This window comes from Camelus ferus, chromosome 7, assembly GCF_009834535.1.
Source record: "Camelus ferus isolate YT-003-E chromosome 7, BCGSAC_Cfer_1.0, whole genome shotgun sequence".
In the NCBI taxonomy this organism is placed as follows: domain Eukaryota; kingdom Metazoa; phylum Chordata; class Mammalia; order Artiodactyla; family Camelidae; genus Camelus; species Camelus ferus.
The window spans coordinates 77,339,646-77,358,434 of NC_045702.1; the positions used below are offsets into that span (position 1 = coordinate 77,339,646).

At 41.9% G+C, this 18,789-nt stretch overlaps 1 protein-coding gene across 4 annotated transcripts in view; it reads left to right on the top strand.

The window, feature by feature from the left end:
• Positions 1 to 1,033: 1,033 nt before the first annotated feature.
• Positions 1,034 to 18,789, top strand: part of PIK3CG (phosphatidylinositol-4,5-bisphosphate 3-kinase catalytic subunit gamma) — a 35,767-nt gene continuing 18,011 nt past the window's right edge. The window contains exons 1-10 of one of the 4 annotated variants that reach the window (XM_006185320.2): positions 1,034 to 1,094; positions 3,405 to 5,411; positions 8,489 to 8,554; positions 8,668 to 8,893; positions 10,338 to 10,441; positions 12,681 to 12,827; positions 14,651 to 14,741; positions 15,534 to 15,664; positions 16,647 to 16,758; positions 18,155 to 18,312. In XM_006185320.2, coding sequence (XP_006185382.1) covers positions 3,417 to 5,411; positions 8,489 to 8,554; positions 8,668 to 8,893; positions 10,338 to 10,441; positions 12,681 to 12,827; positions 14,651 to 14,741; positions 15,534 to 15,664; positions 16,647 to 16,758; positions 18,155 to 18,312 — 3,030 coding nt within the window. In that variant the 5' untranslated portion in view covers positions 1,034 to 1,094; positions 3,405 to 3,416. Of the gene's footprint in view, positions 1,171 to 1,209; positions 1,662 to 3,404; positions 5,412 to 8,488; positions 8,555 to 8,667; positions 8,894 to 10,337; positions 10,442 to 12,680; positions 12,828 to 14,650; positions 14,742 to 15,533; positions 15,665 to 16,646; positions 16,759 to 18,154; positions 18,313 to 18,789 lie in introns of those variants that run through there. The other 3 variants (XM_006185319.2, XM_014559830.2, XM_014559829.2) reach the window with 3 other exon arrangements.

Below are 18,789 nucleotides of genomic sequence, written 5' to 3' on the forward strand. Positions count from 1 at the left end.
ACTCTTAATTATCTATCTCCAAGAAACCTTCTACTTGTCGTCCCGGGGCTCAGCTGGAGTCCACGAGAGCCTAGGCTGGAGGATGAACTCTGGTATAGGAAACCCTGGGATGGAGGGGAGGGGGCACTGGTTCAGGATGTAGAACGAACTGAGGTCACCTGGAAGATACAGAGCTGCTGTAAAGACGATTTAGGATGGCTTTTCTATGGTGTCTCCACTCTCCTGGGAATCAGGAGCCATCTCCCACCTCTACCTTACAGTGTGGCCGTGCTCAGCTCCCCCGTCCCCATGACACCAAGAAACCTATTCTGTCTGCAATCATTGCTCACAGTAAGTCTCCACCCCCGGCACTTACAGACACACACACACACACACACACACACACACACACACACACACACACACACACACACACACACACACACACACACACACACACTGAACTTTCAGTTTGAGCCAGTGATATTTCAGAGGCTGAATGCTTTGGAAAAATAGAGAACTGTCTCGCCAAGCTAAGGAAGTGAACTTGCAGACTTTGTCTTTGAAAATGCTCGGCTGGATAACTCAGTCCCCTGGATCACTAGGTTTCTCTTCCCCACTCCCTCAGTTACAGGGTGTGAACAAGGGGTCATTTGAATTCCCATCAGGGAAAATTAATTGAATGGGCTTTGCAGGACTAATGGGTTTAATTTGGGTCTTTAAAATTATCCCACCTGGCTGTTTCTCTAATACTATGGCTGGGAGGCCTTTTCTTTCACTGAGAACTAGCTAGAAAAACATTTCATGTGTTTATGGCTCACGAATGTGTTTTTTGTTTGGATCTATGTGATTTTAATTTGTTTCTGCTCTCTCACAATTTTTTTAAAAAATTTAAAAATTAAAGAGTAAAAAAATATATATATAGGCAACATTGCTCAACTTTGTGCTCTGCTGTGTGTGCCCTAACAGGAAGTGCATTTCTGACACTTTTTAAATGAGCAATCACACATATAATCAACTTGGTTAAAACTTCCTTCCTGGTAACTGCAGCACTTCCTCTGCATCTGGATATGAAGGGAGACCCAGAAAAGCGGAAGAGTTGAGAAGCAGACTGGGTAGGTTTGAATTTGTTTTGCTTTCAGAAATTAAACAAATGATCCTTCAGCATCATCGCCTCCGCTGCTTCATCAGGTATTACTTCCTACTATTTTCTGCCCTTTGTTGGGTCTGACTCGGAATAGTAACACTTCCGCCTCAGCTAGAATATTTTTATCTGGAACTGTTGTCGTCCTTAGGATGGGACTGCCACTGAATGTCTCTGTTTCATTGTCTAGTCCGACCTATGTGTGTGGCTATCCACAGGATTCCGGCAGTAGCTTTGCAGGTGCATCAGCCCTTTTTTGTTTTTGTTTGGGAGGAAGAGTGAGGGCACGGGGGCCTGTGACAGCCAGCTTTCATGTTCTCACAAGTGCACACTTCGAGATTACTGCACTTAACCAGTGTTTCTAACATCTTCTTGTAAAAGGAGAGCGCGCCGTGGCCTCAACCATGAAGGAAAGCAGTGAGTATTTAGTCAGCCCGTTTTCTTCTGCATCTCATACCCTGTAAGACTGATGTCACTGAGGCAGAAGTGATCGCTGAGTATTTGCATGTTGCCTAAATTTGGACCTATTTCATTTCAGGTCAGTGCCAATATTAACGTATCTTACAGTTCTCTTGTTATTCTGTAATGTAGCCAAAGATCAGTGACAGTTTTAAGCTGCAAGAGACAGTCCTTTGGGGTAGTTGGTTTCATGTGTTTACTAAGTGTCATTTCATAATTTTTTTTTGGTGGGGGGAGGTAATTAGGTTTATTTATTTATTTTTATAGGAGATACTGGGGCTTGAACCCAGGACCTCATACATGCTAAGCATGTGCTCTACTGCTTCAGCTATACTCTCCCTGCTACTTCATAATATTTTAAGAGAGGGAATATTGAACTTAAAAGTAAGATTAAGCCAAGATTTGAAAAGAAGTTTGGCTCTAATAAAACTTATCTTTCTTATCTTATAATCAAACTCTCTTTTTCGGTATATAAAAGTGCTCCACTATTTCATAAGGAAATAGGTAGTTTTGAGCCTCACTAACATGAGTCCTTTAAGAAGTAAATATTATTTTCTGAAACAACTTTTGTTTCAATAGTTGATTCTTATTAGAATATACCTTACAATATAGTGATGCGAAATATTAAAATCAAAATACCTTATTCATATTTCAACTTTAATATGTTTAACATTTTGATCATTATTTGAAGAGTTTCTTACTGCAGTAAGTCATATTTATAATTAAATGCTCTGTGAAGGTAAGTCCTTATAAATATTTGTGGAAAGAGTAGATAAGTTGATGAGAATAAACTGGTGAATTCCCATCATAGAAATGAAATATTATAGCAAAAAAAGAAGTTAAGTCATTGATTGGGGCCCAAATGGCTGGTCCTACGTTCCATCCTGTGGCTTCTCCAAAGGTAGATGGAATGAATTGGTACAAAGTTAAAATTACCTGACTGTTCATACTCAGAGACTACAGCCTTGGGGACTCCCCTAAGATACTGCCTTAATGGAGCAATGACAGCCAAGATGCTAACATACTTTGTGATTCACAATTTTAAATATCTGCAAATGTTCTTCAGTGCCACTTCACCAATTCTGATCTTTTTGAGTTTTATCAGTGACAATGACTACTTCTTCTAACTAGAAAGATTTAAAAAAAATTTTAAAAAAAGGAAAGAAAAAAAGGACAGGAAGTTGACTAGGGAGCAGATACCTGATCCAGACAGCTTGAAAAGAGACTGTGAGGCAAGCTGAGTAAGGTGTCTGGGTCCCCCAGGAAATGTGAGACGGAACAGACAGCAAACAAGTCAAAGGCTTGTTTCCAAAGGGGGGCAGGGGAAAGTCAGCATCTCCCACAGCACCGGACTTAATCCTTTAACTGGATTATTTGACTCAACCAAGCATTTCAGTATGCCTAACAATTACTGCTTGAGCCCTTATAGTGCATCAGACACTGTGCTAGATGAGTGCTTTACCTCTCTTTTTTAAATTAAATTTTCAAACATAAGTAGAATGAATAATTAATGAACCCCCATCTATCCACAGCCCATAATCATCATGTATGTCCCCTAATTTAATTCTCCCCTCTACCCGCTTGAGGTACTGCTAACTCCATTTGACAGATGGGAAACAGGCTCAGAAATTATTTAAAGAGTTCGTCCCGCAGAGTCTAAGTCGTAGGGGCCAGGATCCCTGGGCCGCGACCCCAAAGCCCCTGTATCTTCATGCGCGCCTCTTGGTCATTCTTTTACACCGTCTCCTTCTGCCAGCTCATGTAAGAATATAAAGGGTAAGTGCCTTCCCTGTGACAGAGCCCTGTGTTTCTCCGCTGCCAGGTTGCACAGGGCATGGAGCTGGAGAACTATGAACCGCCCGTGGTGCTGAGAGAGGACAACTGCCGCAGGCGCCGGAGGATGAAGCAGCGCAGCACGGCGGCCAGCCTGTCCTCCATGGAGCTCATCCCCATCGAGTTCGTGCTGCCCACCAGCCAGCGCAACACCAAGACCCCCGAAACGGCGCTGCTGCACGTGGCCAGCCACGGCAATGTGGAGCAGATGAAGGCCCAGGTGTGGCTGCGCGCGCTGGAGACCAGCGTGGCCGCCGACTTCTACCACCGCCTCGGCCCCGATCACTTCCTCCTGCTCTACCAGAAGAAGGGACAGTGGTACGAGATCTATGACAAGTATCAGGTGGTGCAGACCCTGGACTGCCTGCGCTACTGGAAGGTGCTGCACCGCAGCCCTGGGCAGATCCATCTCGTGCAGCGGAGCACGCCCTCAGAGGAGACGCTGGCTTTCCAGCGCCAGCTCAACGCCCTGATCGGCTACGATGTCACCGACGTCAGCAACGTGCACGACGACGAGCTGGAGTTCACGCGCCGCCGCCTGGTCACCCCACGCATGGCCGAGGTGGCCGGCCGGGACCCCAAGCTCTACGCCATGCACCCCTGGGTGACATCCAAGCCCCTCCCGGAGTACCTGTTGAAGAAGATCACCAACAACTGCATCTTCATCATCATTCATCGCAGTACCACTAGCCAGACCATCAAGGTCTCGGCGGATGACACCCCAGGCACCATCCTCCATAGCTTCTTTACCAAGATGGCCAAGAAGAAGTCTCTGATGGATATCCCCGAAAGCCAGAATGAACAAGACTTTGTGTTGCGCGTCTGTGGCCGGGATGAGTACCTGGTAGGTGAGACGCCCATCAAAAACTTCCAGTGGGTGAGGCAGTGCCTGAAGAACGGGGAAGAGATTCACCTGGTGCTGGACACGCCTCCGAACCCAGACCTGGACCAGGTGCGTAAGGAAGAGTGGCCACTGGTGGATGACTGCACAGGAGTCACCGGCTACCATGAGCAGCTGACCATTCATGGGAAGGACCACGAGAGCGTGTTCACCGTGTCCCTGTGGGACTGCGACCGCAAGTTCAGGGTCAAGATCAGAGGCATTGACATCCCCATCCTGCCCCGGAATGCTGACCTCACCGTTTATGTGGAGGCAAACATCCAGTATGGGCAGCAAGTCCTTTGCCAAAGAAGAACTAGCCCCAAACCCTTCACGGAGGAGGTGCTCTGGAACGTGTGGCTTGAGTTCAGTATCAAGATCAAAGACTTACCCAAAGGCGCCCTGCTGAACCTCCAAATCTACTGCGGCAAAGCTCCAGCACTGTCTGGTAAGGCCTCTGCGGAGACCCCCAGTCCTGAGTCCAAAGGCAAAGCTCAGCTTCTCTACTATGTGAACCTGCTGCTAATAGACCACCGCTTCCTCCTGCGCCATGGGGAGTACGTGCTCCACATGTGGCAGCTCTCGGGGAAGGGGGAAGACCATGGAAGCTTCAATGCTGACAAGCTCACGTCGGCAACCAACCCGGACAAGGAGAACTCAATGTCCATCTCCATTCTTCTAGACAATTACTGTCACCCCATAGCCTTGCCTAAACATCGGCCCACCCCTGACCCGGAAGGGGATCGGGTGCGAGCCGAAATGCCCAATCAGCTTCGGAAACAACTGGAGGCAATCATAGCCACTGATCCACTTAACCCTCTCACGGCAGAAGACAAAGAATTGCTCTGGCATTTCAGATATGAAAGCCTTAAGGACCCCAAAGCATATCCTAAGCTCTTTAGCTCCGTGAAATGGGGACAGCAAGAAATTGTAGCCAAAACATACCAACTGTTAGCCAGAAGGGAGGTCTGGGATCAAAGTGCTTTGGATGTTGGATTAACCATGCAACTCCTGGACTGCAACTTTTCAGATGAAAATGTAAGAGCCATTGCAGTTCAGAAACTGGAGAGCTTAGAGGACGACGACGTTCTACATTACCTGCTTCAGCTGGTCCAGGTAGGGGATGCTGGCATTGTCAGTGGAGCACTCGTCTCCAGGAATTCGTTTGCATGTGCACAGGCACCCCATTCATCTGTCTTCAAATGCCCTTTGTCCAGAGAGACATGATCAGTCAAAGTAGATCTGACCAAACTACCTCAAAAAGCAGTAAACTCTTCCATGTACTTTTTTTATTGCCTTTGAGGGCTTGCTGACCAGCATTTTGATGACATTAACATTTCCGCTTTTTAGGAGAACTGGCCCCATGGGAATACTTTGTACTCATTTATTATATTAATGATAGATTTGACTTATTGAATGCTCCCTTATGCCAAGGCTCTAAGTGATTTACATGCCTTTTCTGTGTTATCACATTTAACTTTCCCAACAACTCTGATGGAGGTCAAGTTAATATTTGTAGTTTATATATAGGAAACCAAGGCACAGAGAGGCTAAGTACTGTGCTCAAGGTCATAGACATTGAAAGACAAGTTCAAACCCAGGAGGTCTGACTCCAGGCTCTGGTCTTTTCACTGCCTCCCAATTTCTTGCATCAATCCAGTGACAGGATAGCATGTCCTAGAGAAAAAAGGTCATACTCCCTGATCATGTTTACCACAATTCATAGAGTGACATTTCATATCCGGATGGGACCTTGAAAGCCCCTCTCTTTCCCCTCTCTTTAGACAGGACTGGTACTGTGTTTCCACTCCCCTTCACAGGCCTTTCCCTGGGGTCCAGAGAGACGAAATCATTTGCCTAAGATTTTCTTAGGAAGTTAAAGAAAGGAGGAACAGATCTGTCTGACTACAGCCATTCTCAAATTACACCATGCTGCTTTACAAGGAAGAGGAAGAAAAGGAACAGGGAGAGAAATGCTATTTTAGAGTGGAGATGTGTTCATTCATTAATTCAACAACATGTACCGAGTGCTTCCCCTGTTCTAGCTGCTGGGGACAGAGCTGTGATCAAAACAGAGCCTGACTGTCCTAGTGTAGCTTGTGGTGCATGAAGACCAACATTAAAGGAGTACACATACAAGCAGATATTTCATAACAAGTTGTGACAAATGCTTCGGGGGAAAGCTACAGAGTGTTTTGAGAAAATAGTCAAGGGGCCTGGGGACACCTGATTAGACTGAGGAAGCCAGGGACAGTTCTGAGGAGGTGATATTTGACCTGAGATTCTTAGGATTAGCCAGCCTATATGTTGGATACCAAACTGTCTAACCATTTAAAGGAAGTTTCTGGAGTTTTCTGATGTGAATTTTGGATACTCTCAACTTTAACTCTGAATCTTCCCATCAGGCAGAAACGTGAAACAATATATTTGGCCTTAGCCTCATCGACCAAATATGTCCAACATTTCTCTCTGCCCATGAGTTCAGATGTTGCCGTAAACGCTAATGAAATTTTAGAATAATCCAGGTATCCTTAGTTGTCTAGTTCTCCCTAATAAAAAACATAAAACAAATTTGCATGTGATCTCTTCCAAGTCCCAAGGCTGCCGTGAATTGTTTTACGTTGCCGTTTTCACTAGTAAACGCTGCAGAATTGGAGAATGATTCGTGCTCTTCTTGGAAATGCTTAAATGAAAGAGGTCACTAAGTAATAGTAATCTTGAATCTGTGGTCATAAATTTGAAGAAGAGTAGTCATTTATAACACTATTTGAGACATTTTCAGGTATGGCCAAATGACTCATTGATTCCTGATTAAAATAATCTCCTAGTTGAGATATGCATTGTCTTTACAGAAGTGAAACATAAAGAGGGTCAGAAAGACTCACGTTTGGGTTAGAAACTCAATAACATTTCTTAAGTGAGTACCAGTGGCGAAATAACCACATTCTCAGAATTAAGATCTTAGCTACAGCTACAGTGGCACCTATTTGAGCATACCACATCTTCAAAAACATGGAGATAACTGAAATATTATCAGGTCACTACTGCTCTGATCATTTCCAAACTGGAAAACCAGCGTTAGTATTATAAATCATACCAAAAAGCCCTGGGTCCCTAATACACAGAGTAGAATGGGCATTTCTCCTATTCCTTAGGAAAATTGGACAGACTATGTCTATTTATAAAGGAAATACTCTGAGAGATTTAATTTTAAACCTCTATTAATGCTTGTACATGACATCTACCCTTTAACTCTATATATGCACCTCTAATAGTCAAACAATATTTGTTAGTCTTGCTGCCTTTAAAATTACGAACTATTGCAGACTTGCAGAAAAGTACAAAATATGATGTAACTAATATCCATGCACCCACCATAATTTAATTATTTTTCACTTTTTTTTTTTTTTAACTGGCCAGGCCACAGCGAGGGGAGTGAAGGGCAGCCCCCTGCCCCAGCCCTGTTCTTGGTCCAACCCCTAATTTTTACTTTGTTTTTTTCCTTCAGTCTCAGCGTTGTCACCTACGTGAATATCTCTGTATTAGCCAAGTGATATGACAACTACTAAAAACTACTAAGCCTGAGGAATCATATAAAACAAGAGATTTTTCGGGCAAAAAGCTCTGTATACGCTGCATCATGGTAGGGAATAATGATCACTCTGTTGCAGTGAGAACCAGGGAGCAGCTCAGTGACTTGCAGTCTGACGCCAAACACACATCTTGAATAAAAGAGAAGCAATGGGATTTTCAGGATCTTCACATCCAACAAATATTTTTTCCTCCCTACATGTACAGTATTCCCACTGTCTGTTTTCTTTCCAACAACCTTTCGTACCTTCCACTTTTATAGATTTGTTATAGCCATCTCCATCTTTCCCTTCTATCCTTCCAATAAATCAGGTAAGCCCTTAATGGGAACAGAAGCCCTCCCCTCTTTGTCTTTGCCGTTATCAAAAGCTCATGATTGTGAGTCAAGAGTTCTGGCTTCTAATCCTGGTCCTTAAGCAAGTGGTTCACTCTGGCCCAAAGTGCCCTTGAAAAGAAAGGATTGAACTTGTGCCTGGTGAGATTCTCATCACCCTATCCATAGAAACCCTCCAAGGCAGACCATCAGTTTTTCTCCATTTCCTGTTTCTTGATTAACCAACAGAGAAGGCAGTCCTACAAATGCCAATGTGTTCTTCCCTTAGGCTGTGAAATTTGAACCATACCATGACAGCGCCCTGGCCAGGTTTCTGCTGAAGCGTGGCTTAAGAGTAAGTACTTCTATTTTGCTAAAAGCGTCGTGACATTTAAAAAGTTGTTCAGAATTGGCCGAGATCTCGAGCATGAGTCATAAGGATTTCAATCTTCTTGTTTCCACTCTCAGAACAAAAGAATTGGTCACTTCTTGTTTTGGTTCTTGAGAAGTGAGATCGCCCAGTCCAGGCACTATCAGCAGAGGTTTGCAGTGATTCTGGAAGCCTATCTAAGGGGCTGTGGCACGGCCATGCTGCACGACTTCACCCAACAAGTCCAAGTAATTGACATGTTACAGAAAGTCACCATTGATATTAAATCACTCTCTGCAGAAAAGTATGACGTCAGTTCCCAAGGTACGGTGGCTGTATTTTCTTGGTCCTCTTTCCAAATGCCTTGGTCTCCAATGCCATCGCCCCTGTGATTCTTCCTCCTCCTAGAAGCCAAGTCCCAACTTCCAAAAGGTAGCCAAGAACTGATTTTTTGTTCTTCTGTCTTCATGAAGGAAGCAAATGTAAAGTTCTCCCTTTACAAGTTAATATATTTAAAAACCATATACACGTTCTAATGATGAATTTATGATAACAGATAGCAAACGCTTTGAAAAATTAAAACAGCACAATGAAGATGTAAGATGTATTTTTTAAAGAATAGTCATGCACACACAGAAGATTAGTTATTTCCAAATATTTATCCTTTTCTCCCCATCTTTCAATATATGCATATAATTTTCAAATCTTCAGTCTTTTAAAATAATGAATTGAGAAACTATTTTAAATTTTTGTGTATATATATAGACATATACATCATATATAGCTATATATATGTGTGTGTGTATATATAATCAGAGTACTTCCTATATATATATATATATATATCACCGTCTCTCTGAAGCCGTTTCCAGGATTTCTTTCCTAAGGAGGAAAAGTAATCACTCTCTATCTGTATTCCTATAGGTTTTGGTGGATACTACATTAAATTATGGTCATTAACACATCTTTCTGGTCTGTTAGACTACATGAGCCTTGAAGCTAGGAAATATCTCTTATTCATGTTTGTAATATCTAGATCCAGCACTGTGGTTCTTAAGGGGCACTCAGTAACATACTCAGCCAGTATTTTACACATCTGAATATTCTGATTTTCCATTTTTTCCTTTGATTCTTTTCCAATACACCCATAATGCTCTCTCCTAAAAATAATAATGGTAGTAATAATCTTACTTTTATTTTTATTGTAAGCAAGACAGGGAAATATTTGTACTGGCCTCCAGTCTGTCTGTTATCCAGGCAGTAATTTGTATGTATTTTGCCTTTAGAATTATGAAGCTGTCATATCATCTCCACACAATCTAACTTCCTCTTTTGAAAAGAATTTACCAAACCCTAACCGAATTCCATTTAATAAACGGCCTTCAAATGTCTGTTCCCCAAATCAGATGGCAGTTTAAAGTTTGTTGTTGGAAAGGAAACTACAGTATCAATTCCCTATCACCATCCTTAAAACATCCTCCTCCACCTGACCGTCTCGAGATTCCTTATATACTCAGCTATTCCTACCCCTGCTGTAGTGTATGTACGTGGTTATATCGCTCCCGGTGAGCCCCTAGTGAGCCTGATGTATCCTGCCACCCTGAATGGTTAGTTCCTCAAAGACAGAAACCTACCCCCTTTCCTCCTGCTCCACACCAGACCAAATACATAGAATGTTGTGAATGCACATGGCCTCAGGAAGGGTGATAGATGACATGGCTAATTTCTTGAACTCAACATAACTCTTGTGTCCTTTTGACAATTACAGTTATTTCCCAACTTAAGCAAAAGCTTGAAAACCTCCAGAATTTGAATCTCCCCCAGAGCTTCCGAGTTCCATATGATCCTGGACTGAAAGCAGGAGCACTGGTGGTAGGTATCGCCTTAATGTCCTCACGTTGTCACCGTGTCCTGACAGTGGCTCCACATACTTTTCAGGGTCCCGTGGATTAAAGCCGATGTCTATACAGAGACAGGGAAGCTGGAAAGTCCCCAATGGGCTTTTGTCAAACCCTTCTCTAAACACTAGATACTATAAACCTCAACCCCCAGACAATCTCCCATCCAGTTTGTTTTCAATCAGCTTTCTTGAGGAACCATTTGTATACAATAAAATTTACCCATTTTAAGTTCAATGAGTTTTGACAAATATATACAACCATATAACTGTCACCACAATTAGGATGCAAAACATTTCCATTGAAATGTTTGAGAAAAAATTCTTTCAGATCCCTTTGTAACTAGTCCTTTCCTTCTTCCACACCCAGTCCCAGATAAGAGATCTGCTTTCTGTTGTGAAATTTTGCCTTTTCTAGAATGTCATGAAGTAGAATCTTGCAGTATGTAGTTTTTATATCTGGATTCTTTTACTTGGCATAATGCTTTTAAGATCCATCCATGTTGCTGTGTGTCTCAGCAGTCTGTTCCTTTTTATGACTGAGTCCTATTCCCTTGCACGGCAATACCACAATTTGTTTTCTATTCACCTTTTGAGTAAATATTTAGCAGTGAGATAGTTAGGTCATACGGGAAGTGTGTGTTTATAAGATACTGCCAAACTGTCTTTCCATTTTATAATGAGCACTGTGCTATTTTATGACACAGTTGTCAGTTTATGCAAGTTCTCATTGTTCCACATCCTAACGAACACTTAACATCAGTCTTTTTAATTATAGCCATTCAATGGCTGTGAAGTGGTATCTCACTGTTGTTTTTATTTGTATTTCCCTAACGATGTTGAGCATCTTCTCACATGCTTATTTGCCATCTTCTTTTGGGAAGTTTCTTTTCACATTTTCCATTCATTTTTAATTTGGGTTGCCGCCTTCTTATTATTTATGTTATTCCTGTATTCTAGATTCAAATCCTTTATCAGATATAGTCTACAAATATTTTCTCCCAGTCTGTGACTTATCTTTTCATTTTCTTAGTAGTGTATTTCAAAGAGCAGAAGGTTTTCACTTTAAGTCCAGCTTATCACTTTTTCTTTTACGGTTCATGCATTTCGTGTCCTAACAAGTGTTTGCTTAATCAAGAGACATTTGGTAATGTCTGGGACATTTTTGATTGCTACAACCAGGAGAATGCTACCAGCAACCTGTGGGTACAGACCAGAGATGCTGCCAAATATTCTGCAATGTACAGGACAGTCCCCACCCCCAATGACAAAAAAATTATCCAGCCCAAAGTGTCAGTAGTGCCGAAGTTGAGAAACACTGCCCAATTCAATGTGACAAATGTTTTTTCCTAAAAGTTTTGTAGTTTTAATTCCTGCATTTAAGTCTTTGATCCATGTTTTAATATTACATCCTCTTAGCAGTAAACTGGCTCTATAGCAAAAGCACACACTATCCACTGTCAGCATGAAGTTAGAGGCTAACAGGAATAATGATATATTAATACAACTTCAAATTATGTTTGCTTTTCTTAAAGAGCACATCATATTATTGATCCATGGTCAATTCACTTTTGGCTAAAACTCCTAAGATTTTTATTTTTTATTATTTTTTTTTTTTGGAGTGAGTGGCTGCTAAGCCACATTTCCCACACCTTGAATTTATCTACATGTATGGGGGATTGGGACAGGAGATAGGCATTGTACCTGCGCTAGGTTTCCATTGATGGCTGTTAAATTTCATCCTGTTAGATTTGGCCTAGAATTATATTGCAGTTGATTCTGCAACAACAGTTTTTAGACAGTATGGTAACAACAGAACTCTTTTTCAACGCAAATCTTAGGGGGAGGCCAAATATATATACAAATAACAGCCAAGTTGCTCTGCATTAGAGGGGACACAGACGTGCAGGAGTCCTATGGGAGTGGGGTGTGCAGAGGATGAGAGATGCCACGCATCTCAGGCACCGCCACGGATGCTTAGGGTTCCTTGGAACACACTTTGAGAACCACTGGTTGAAGCAGTGTGCATTCCTCTCACTAGCTTTTTTTTTTATTTGATGAAAATGCCTTTGGCATTTTTACCCAAATCACTGAAAATCATTTTCCAAGTGGGACTGGGTCCTAGTTGTTTACAGTGATGCTTTGCAAGAAGATGTGTGTCTCCACAATATGTGTTCAATTGTGTGTAGGAAGCTTATGGCTGTTTTCTTACAGATTGAAAAATGTAAAGTGATGGCCTCCAAGAAAAAGCCCTTGTGGCTTGAGTTTAAATGTGCTGACCCTACAGCTCTATCAAACGAAACAATTGGAATTATCTTTAAACACGGTGATGATCTGCGCCAAGACATGCTGATTTTACAGGTGGGCCACTGTTAAGGAATTTTTTTTTTCAATTACCTGAGAAGAGAATTCTTTGTTAGATCTTTAAAAATGCCTTCTATTGACTGTATTGCTGTTCCCCTATTTTACCTGATGAACAGTTTCCACTGGCCCATGGATATGCAGTCTAGTGAGCCTCGCAGCTCTGTCCATTCCGAGGAGGTGCATGTCCGCACTCCCAAACAGCCAGCTGCACTTCCCTCACCCTGCCTCTTTGCTGCATGCCCCACTCCCAGTGTGGGACACAGGGTAGAGACACACTGACCCCCTAGTGTGCGCCGTATTCATCTCCACAGACATAGCTACGCACCCACAGGTGCTCTCCTCGGAGCCATCACCTTTGATTCATATCCATGTACACAAACTCAAGTAAATGATTAATAGGAAGCAGGGAGAAGATGAACAGGCAGGCGACTGGAGAATTCATGCAGTTCAGTAACAAGAGTAAACAGATACTAGAACAGAAGGTGAACGGGGAAGGTATCAATGTTGACCATTTTCATATTTTCTAACATAAACTTTAGCTTTGCAAATGTGTAAAGTAATATTCTCCATACCCTAACGGTTTAATACTGTAGAGGTAACACTAACATTTAGTATGATTTAATGAAAATAGGCAAACCACACTGATTTAAATGTAACCTATTCTTTTTTTTGTAATTAGGTTTATATATTTATTTTTAGAGGAGGTACTGGGGATTGAACCAAGGATCTTGTGCATGCTAGGCATGTGCTCATTCTACCACTTGAGCTATACTCTCCCCATAAATGTAGCCTATTTAAGAGATCATGCTTTCATCTCTATGTTCTTGTTTTTGTTTATTTTTGATATAACAATAATACCTTTTGCTCTCTTTTCAAGAATAGTATGTGACAAGGACCTACAGTACAGCACAGGGAATATATTCAATATCTTAAAATAACCTATAATGAAAAAGAATATATATATGTATATATAAATATATATATATAACTGAATCACTATGCTGTACACCTGAAACTAACACGATTGTAAATCAACCATACTTCAATTGAAAAAAAAGAACGGTATGAGTATTATCCTGGAAGTAGTTACTAAAAAAAAAAAAGAAAAAAGAAAAGAAATCCTTCAAAGCTTTTGAGAGTTTATTAAATCTCCAGTAAATCTGCAGAATCTTGAATTATTTGAACATGGGCACTTCAAAATCACAAAACATAGCTGTGTTGTTCCTCTCATTTTGAGGGGAAGTTTGCACTTGTCGTTTAAGTGCTTTTTCTCCCCCCATCTTTGAGGCAGTTTGGCAGGTAAGGGCAGGTTATTTAAGCCGTCTAAGCCTTAATCTCTTCACCTGCATAATGGGAATAATTATCCAGTCCATGCTAGGGGTTAGTGCAAAGGATCAACGTAAATCAGCACTCAGTGAATGTCAGTCATCACCACTGTTACTGCTATTGTTGCATCGGTTGTAGCCCAAGAGTGAGTGCCTTATGGATAAAAATGTGTTAGTGGAACCTTTTTCATTGTGGTAAAATACACATAACTTGGAATATTTGAATAATAGATGAATCATGGCTAAAACCTCCCCCAAAACAAATCCAACTATCCTCTTTCCCAAGGTACCTCTCAGGGACCAAAACTGACAGGCTTCCAAGAAAGGGAAACTTGAGAGTACCAGGTCGATAAATAAGAGCACATTTGTTGCTTACATATTTTATGGTCACTTAAATACCTTGTGTTACCAGAGAAGACTGTTGCTGTTGTTGTTTTTAACAGAGAAGAAAAATATACACTGATAATGGAGATGTTTTTGTCTTTTGATGCCCAGATTCTACGAATCATGGAGTCCATTTGGGAGACTGAGTCTTTGGATCTGTGCCTCCTGCCGTATGGATGCATCTCAACTGGTGACAAAATAGGTGTGTGGTTACCTCGGGGTGAACAGACCACTCAGCTCGTTTTAAAGGATAATTCCTTTAGTGTAGGCATTTAATAACTGCCAAATGACAATCATAATCCATAGAAAAAGGAAGAAAATGTTCCAATGCTGGCGAATGTAACTCTCGGTTTAATGCAGACATGCTGAGAATACATGAATGCACCATTGAACTCCTTGTGACTTGATGAGGAAATGACCATAGTGAGAGCTTGTTCCCTCCTCTCTACTTCTCCACCTCTGAACTCACACGTTTCACTGCACATTAAACTTCTCTCTCACAAATAGCATTTAAAAATAGATGGAAAGATCTGTCACTTGTTTTGCTATCCCAGAATTCACATTATCAAAGCTATTACATGCTCTTAGGTGCTTTTACAGACATTTCACATCTTAATTTCAATCAAACAGGTTTTTAATTGAGTTTCCAACTTGAGTAGTGTAGAAAACCATTTACATTAGACTCTGTAATTTAGAAAAGGGAAAGACCCAGGTTGCCAAGTGAGGAAAGATGCATCCAACACCTTCGTGCTTTTGCTTATTAAAAAACTAGCCCTTTCCTCTTTTCATTCAGGGATATTGAAAGCAGGTCCTACACAGTCCCGAATCCTCCTCCTTTTCTTTCTCTTCCTCCTAAGAAAACCAACAGCATGAATCTGGAAAATATCCCCCTGGTTGAGAAAGCTCTCCGCCCTCCAACAGAGACACAGCCGTTCCTCCCTGGGTCAGGTTACTCAGCCCCGGTTGGCATCAGACTCTGTGTGTCTTCCCATAGGAATGATCGAGATCGTGAAAGACGCCACAACGATCGCCAAAATTCAGCAAAGCACGGTGGGCAACACGGGCGCCTTTAAAGATGAAGTCCTGAATCACTGGCTCAAGGAAAAATGCCCCATTGACGAAAAGGTGGGCTCCTGCTTTTCCCCACCCTGAAGGCTCCTGACACGTTGTCATGACACAGCAGTAGAGGTTTCACGGTTCCAAGGGGTCTGCCAGGGCCACGCACCCTGACACACTGGGGAAGCCCCTTATTCCTGAGCTCCTGGGGCTTTAAGTGCTTTCCCATGGTGACACAGCGGATCTGTGTACCACAGAGGTGCTCGGCTCAGAACTCCCTGAGCATTTGCTTCTCCTATGATTAGGAGGCCTGCTTTGCATAAAATTTGGTTCTGGGAACTAACTTGTTACCACTTTTGATGATCGCCTATTGTTCAGCAGAAAAATTTATTTACCGTGTATAAACTCTTTCCGACCTGGGAAACAGATCTTTTAAAGTAATTTATAATTTACCACCATCGCACCCTAACCCCAATGGTAAATTATGGATGCTGAGAATGTCAGTCCCATTCCTCAGAAGTACATCTGCTGAGTCCTTCACAGACTGTGCGGTTAAGCTGTTTGGCTGCTGGTTAAAGTTCTGCTGTACAGGATTAGCACTTCTCATTTGCATGGTTAGCAGCCTTTGGGGGAGGAAATATAATTAGTAGCATTTATTAGTCTGTTATACATGTGCATTTGTGAACCCATGCATGCTTTAAGTGGTCACAAGCAAAACATATGTTCACAAATGAAGGCGGAATCATTATGGGTTCTGTATTGTTGCTGGCAAGTCATGCATGGAGAGGCACTCTGATTAAATTACTGTTGTCCTTTGACTCTTTGCTTCCTCCCTGGGCTACTGTGATTCATCGTATCTTCACCTAAAATATTAAGCAGAGCAGTGAGAAAGTTGGCACTTAATCCAGAGAACCCTAATGAAACCAGGCACAACTGACTTGCTCTTGGAAAATGATCCCCAGAAGACCGTGTTTTGGGGAGTCCTTTGTAATAGCTTCATGCTGCTCTTTGTAGTTAAAACACAACTAATGTTCAGACATATTTTAATTAGTTTCAGGCAGCGGTGGAGAGATTTGTTTATTCCTGCGCTGGCTACTGTGTGGCAACCTTTGTTCTTGGAATAGGCGACAGACACAATGACAATATTATGATCTCAGAGACAGGTGAGTTTATGTATTGTAGATCAATTTTTAAAACTGGAATAAAATACACATAATATAAAATCTACCATTTTGACCAGTGTTAAGTGCATACTTAACTGCACTCACCTGGTTGTGCAACCATCCCCACCATCCACCTCTAGAACTTTTTCGCCTTGCCCCATGGGAACTCTGTGCCCACTGAACACGAATCCCCCCATTCCCCCTCCCCCAGCACAGAGACATTTTTAAATGGAGGTCAAGGTTGGAGCACATGTCTAGAAGTCATTATTGTGTAGGGACACAGAGGCTGTGATCATTCTAGAAAGGACCCAGGGGTGAGTAATGGAAGAAGATGCAGGACATGGGACTTCAGAAGGACAAGCCAGTCAGAAGCTAGAAGGCAGTCCTATCTCAGAAGCTAATGCAAGTGGGTGTTATCAGCAGTGTCCGATGGTGCAGAGAAGCAACAAAGTAGTCACAGATATCCTTTAATCTGAAATGCTGTGCCTTCCTAACCTACCCCCTTCACTGGTTCACTGTCCACTCTGACAGTGGTCAGTACTGGCTACACACCATGAAATTTTTCTCCAAAAAATTTGGACCAATTTAAGAGTAGAGTCTAGAAACAGCACCATATTGGGGTAAATCACTAACTCTCTGTGGGAATTAAGAGATAATGCATCTAAGTATATAGAGGTATATATACGTATGCATCATACGTATATAGAGGGCTATACTAATGAGAAGAGGTGATGGGAACTGTAGTGGTAGAAATTGACCTATGGAGGGAGGGTATAGCTTAGCGGCAGAGTGCGTGCTTAGCATGCACGAGGTCCTGGGTTCAATCCCCAGTACCTCCATTAAGAAAAAAAAGAAGTAAGCAAATCTAATTACCTCTTCACCAAAACAACCAAAAAAAGTGCAAAAAAATCAACTATACTTCAATAAAGAAAGTTTAAAAAAAAAAAAAGAAATTGACCCAAACGAAATTCAAAAATGATTTATTTCTATCATGCAACTCAAAAGTAAAAGATGAACCCCACCCTGGCAGAGTGAAACATCAGTCTCTCCTGAGTTACTTAAAGGGCATAAAAGAGTCTTGGGTGTAATGATGACATATAAGCCAGAGAGTTTTGATTTATATTTCTAAAAGTAATTCTGAGACAAGAATTTTTTTTAATGGCATCTGGCTGTCATTTAAAGAACACCAGAAGGGTATCAAAACTACTCTTGGTTCAAAGGGTGCTTTGTGGCTACTACTACACACACCTGCTAATAAAACAGAGTAAAAATAGCACTCTCACCCAAGATAGCTCATTTTCAGGCAACTTAAAAATGTCAAGAGATAAACAAATCAGGGTGTTCTTTGCAACTGCTTATGCCAGGGTAATGATGTCAGACATTTTCTTCCCTCAAGGAAATCTATTTCACATTGACTTCGGGCACATTCTTGGGAATTACAAAAGTTTCCTGGGCATTAATAAAGAAAGAGTACCCTTTGTGCTGACCCCAGACTTCCTGTTTGTGATGGGGACTTCCGGAAAGAAGACAAGCCTACACTTCCAGAAATTTCAGGTAACTGACCTCCCTCTTGATCACCTTCCGGAAACACCAACCAGATGGTGCCCACCACCCTCACCTCTCGCTCCCCTTTGAGCTCCTCTCGCCTCTGCCCACTTTCTTCTGGCATGACCCTTTGCCCCATTTCCTCTGTTCCTTCCCCAAGTGCAAAATGACGCTTCTCAGTAATCCTCCCCCAAAAACCAAACAGCAAATAAAAGTATTCCATAATCAGTGGGATGGGCAAATAAAACCCACCAGGATGATGCGGTCCTGAAAAGAGTGCTTTCAGGAAAAGCACCGGACAAACAGGTTTAGCCTTTAAATATCTACCTAATCAAGACATTGCCTAGAAGATCTAAATTTTACATGTACTTTTCAGGACTTGCAAATGATTGTGAGTTTCGCTTGATTTTAGCTACTGGCATAGGTTTATCAGTTACCAACACAAAGGATTCTTGCTTGTCTCCTTTTGTAAAGATTAGTCCCTTC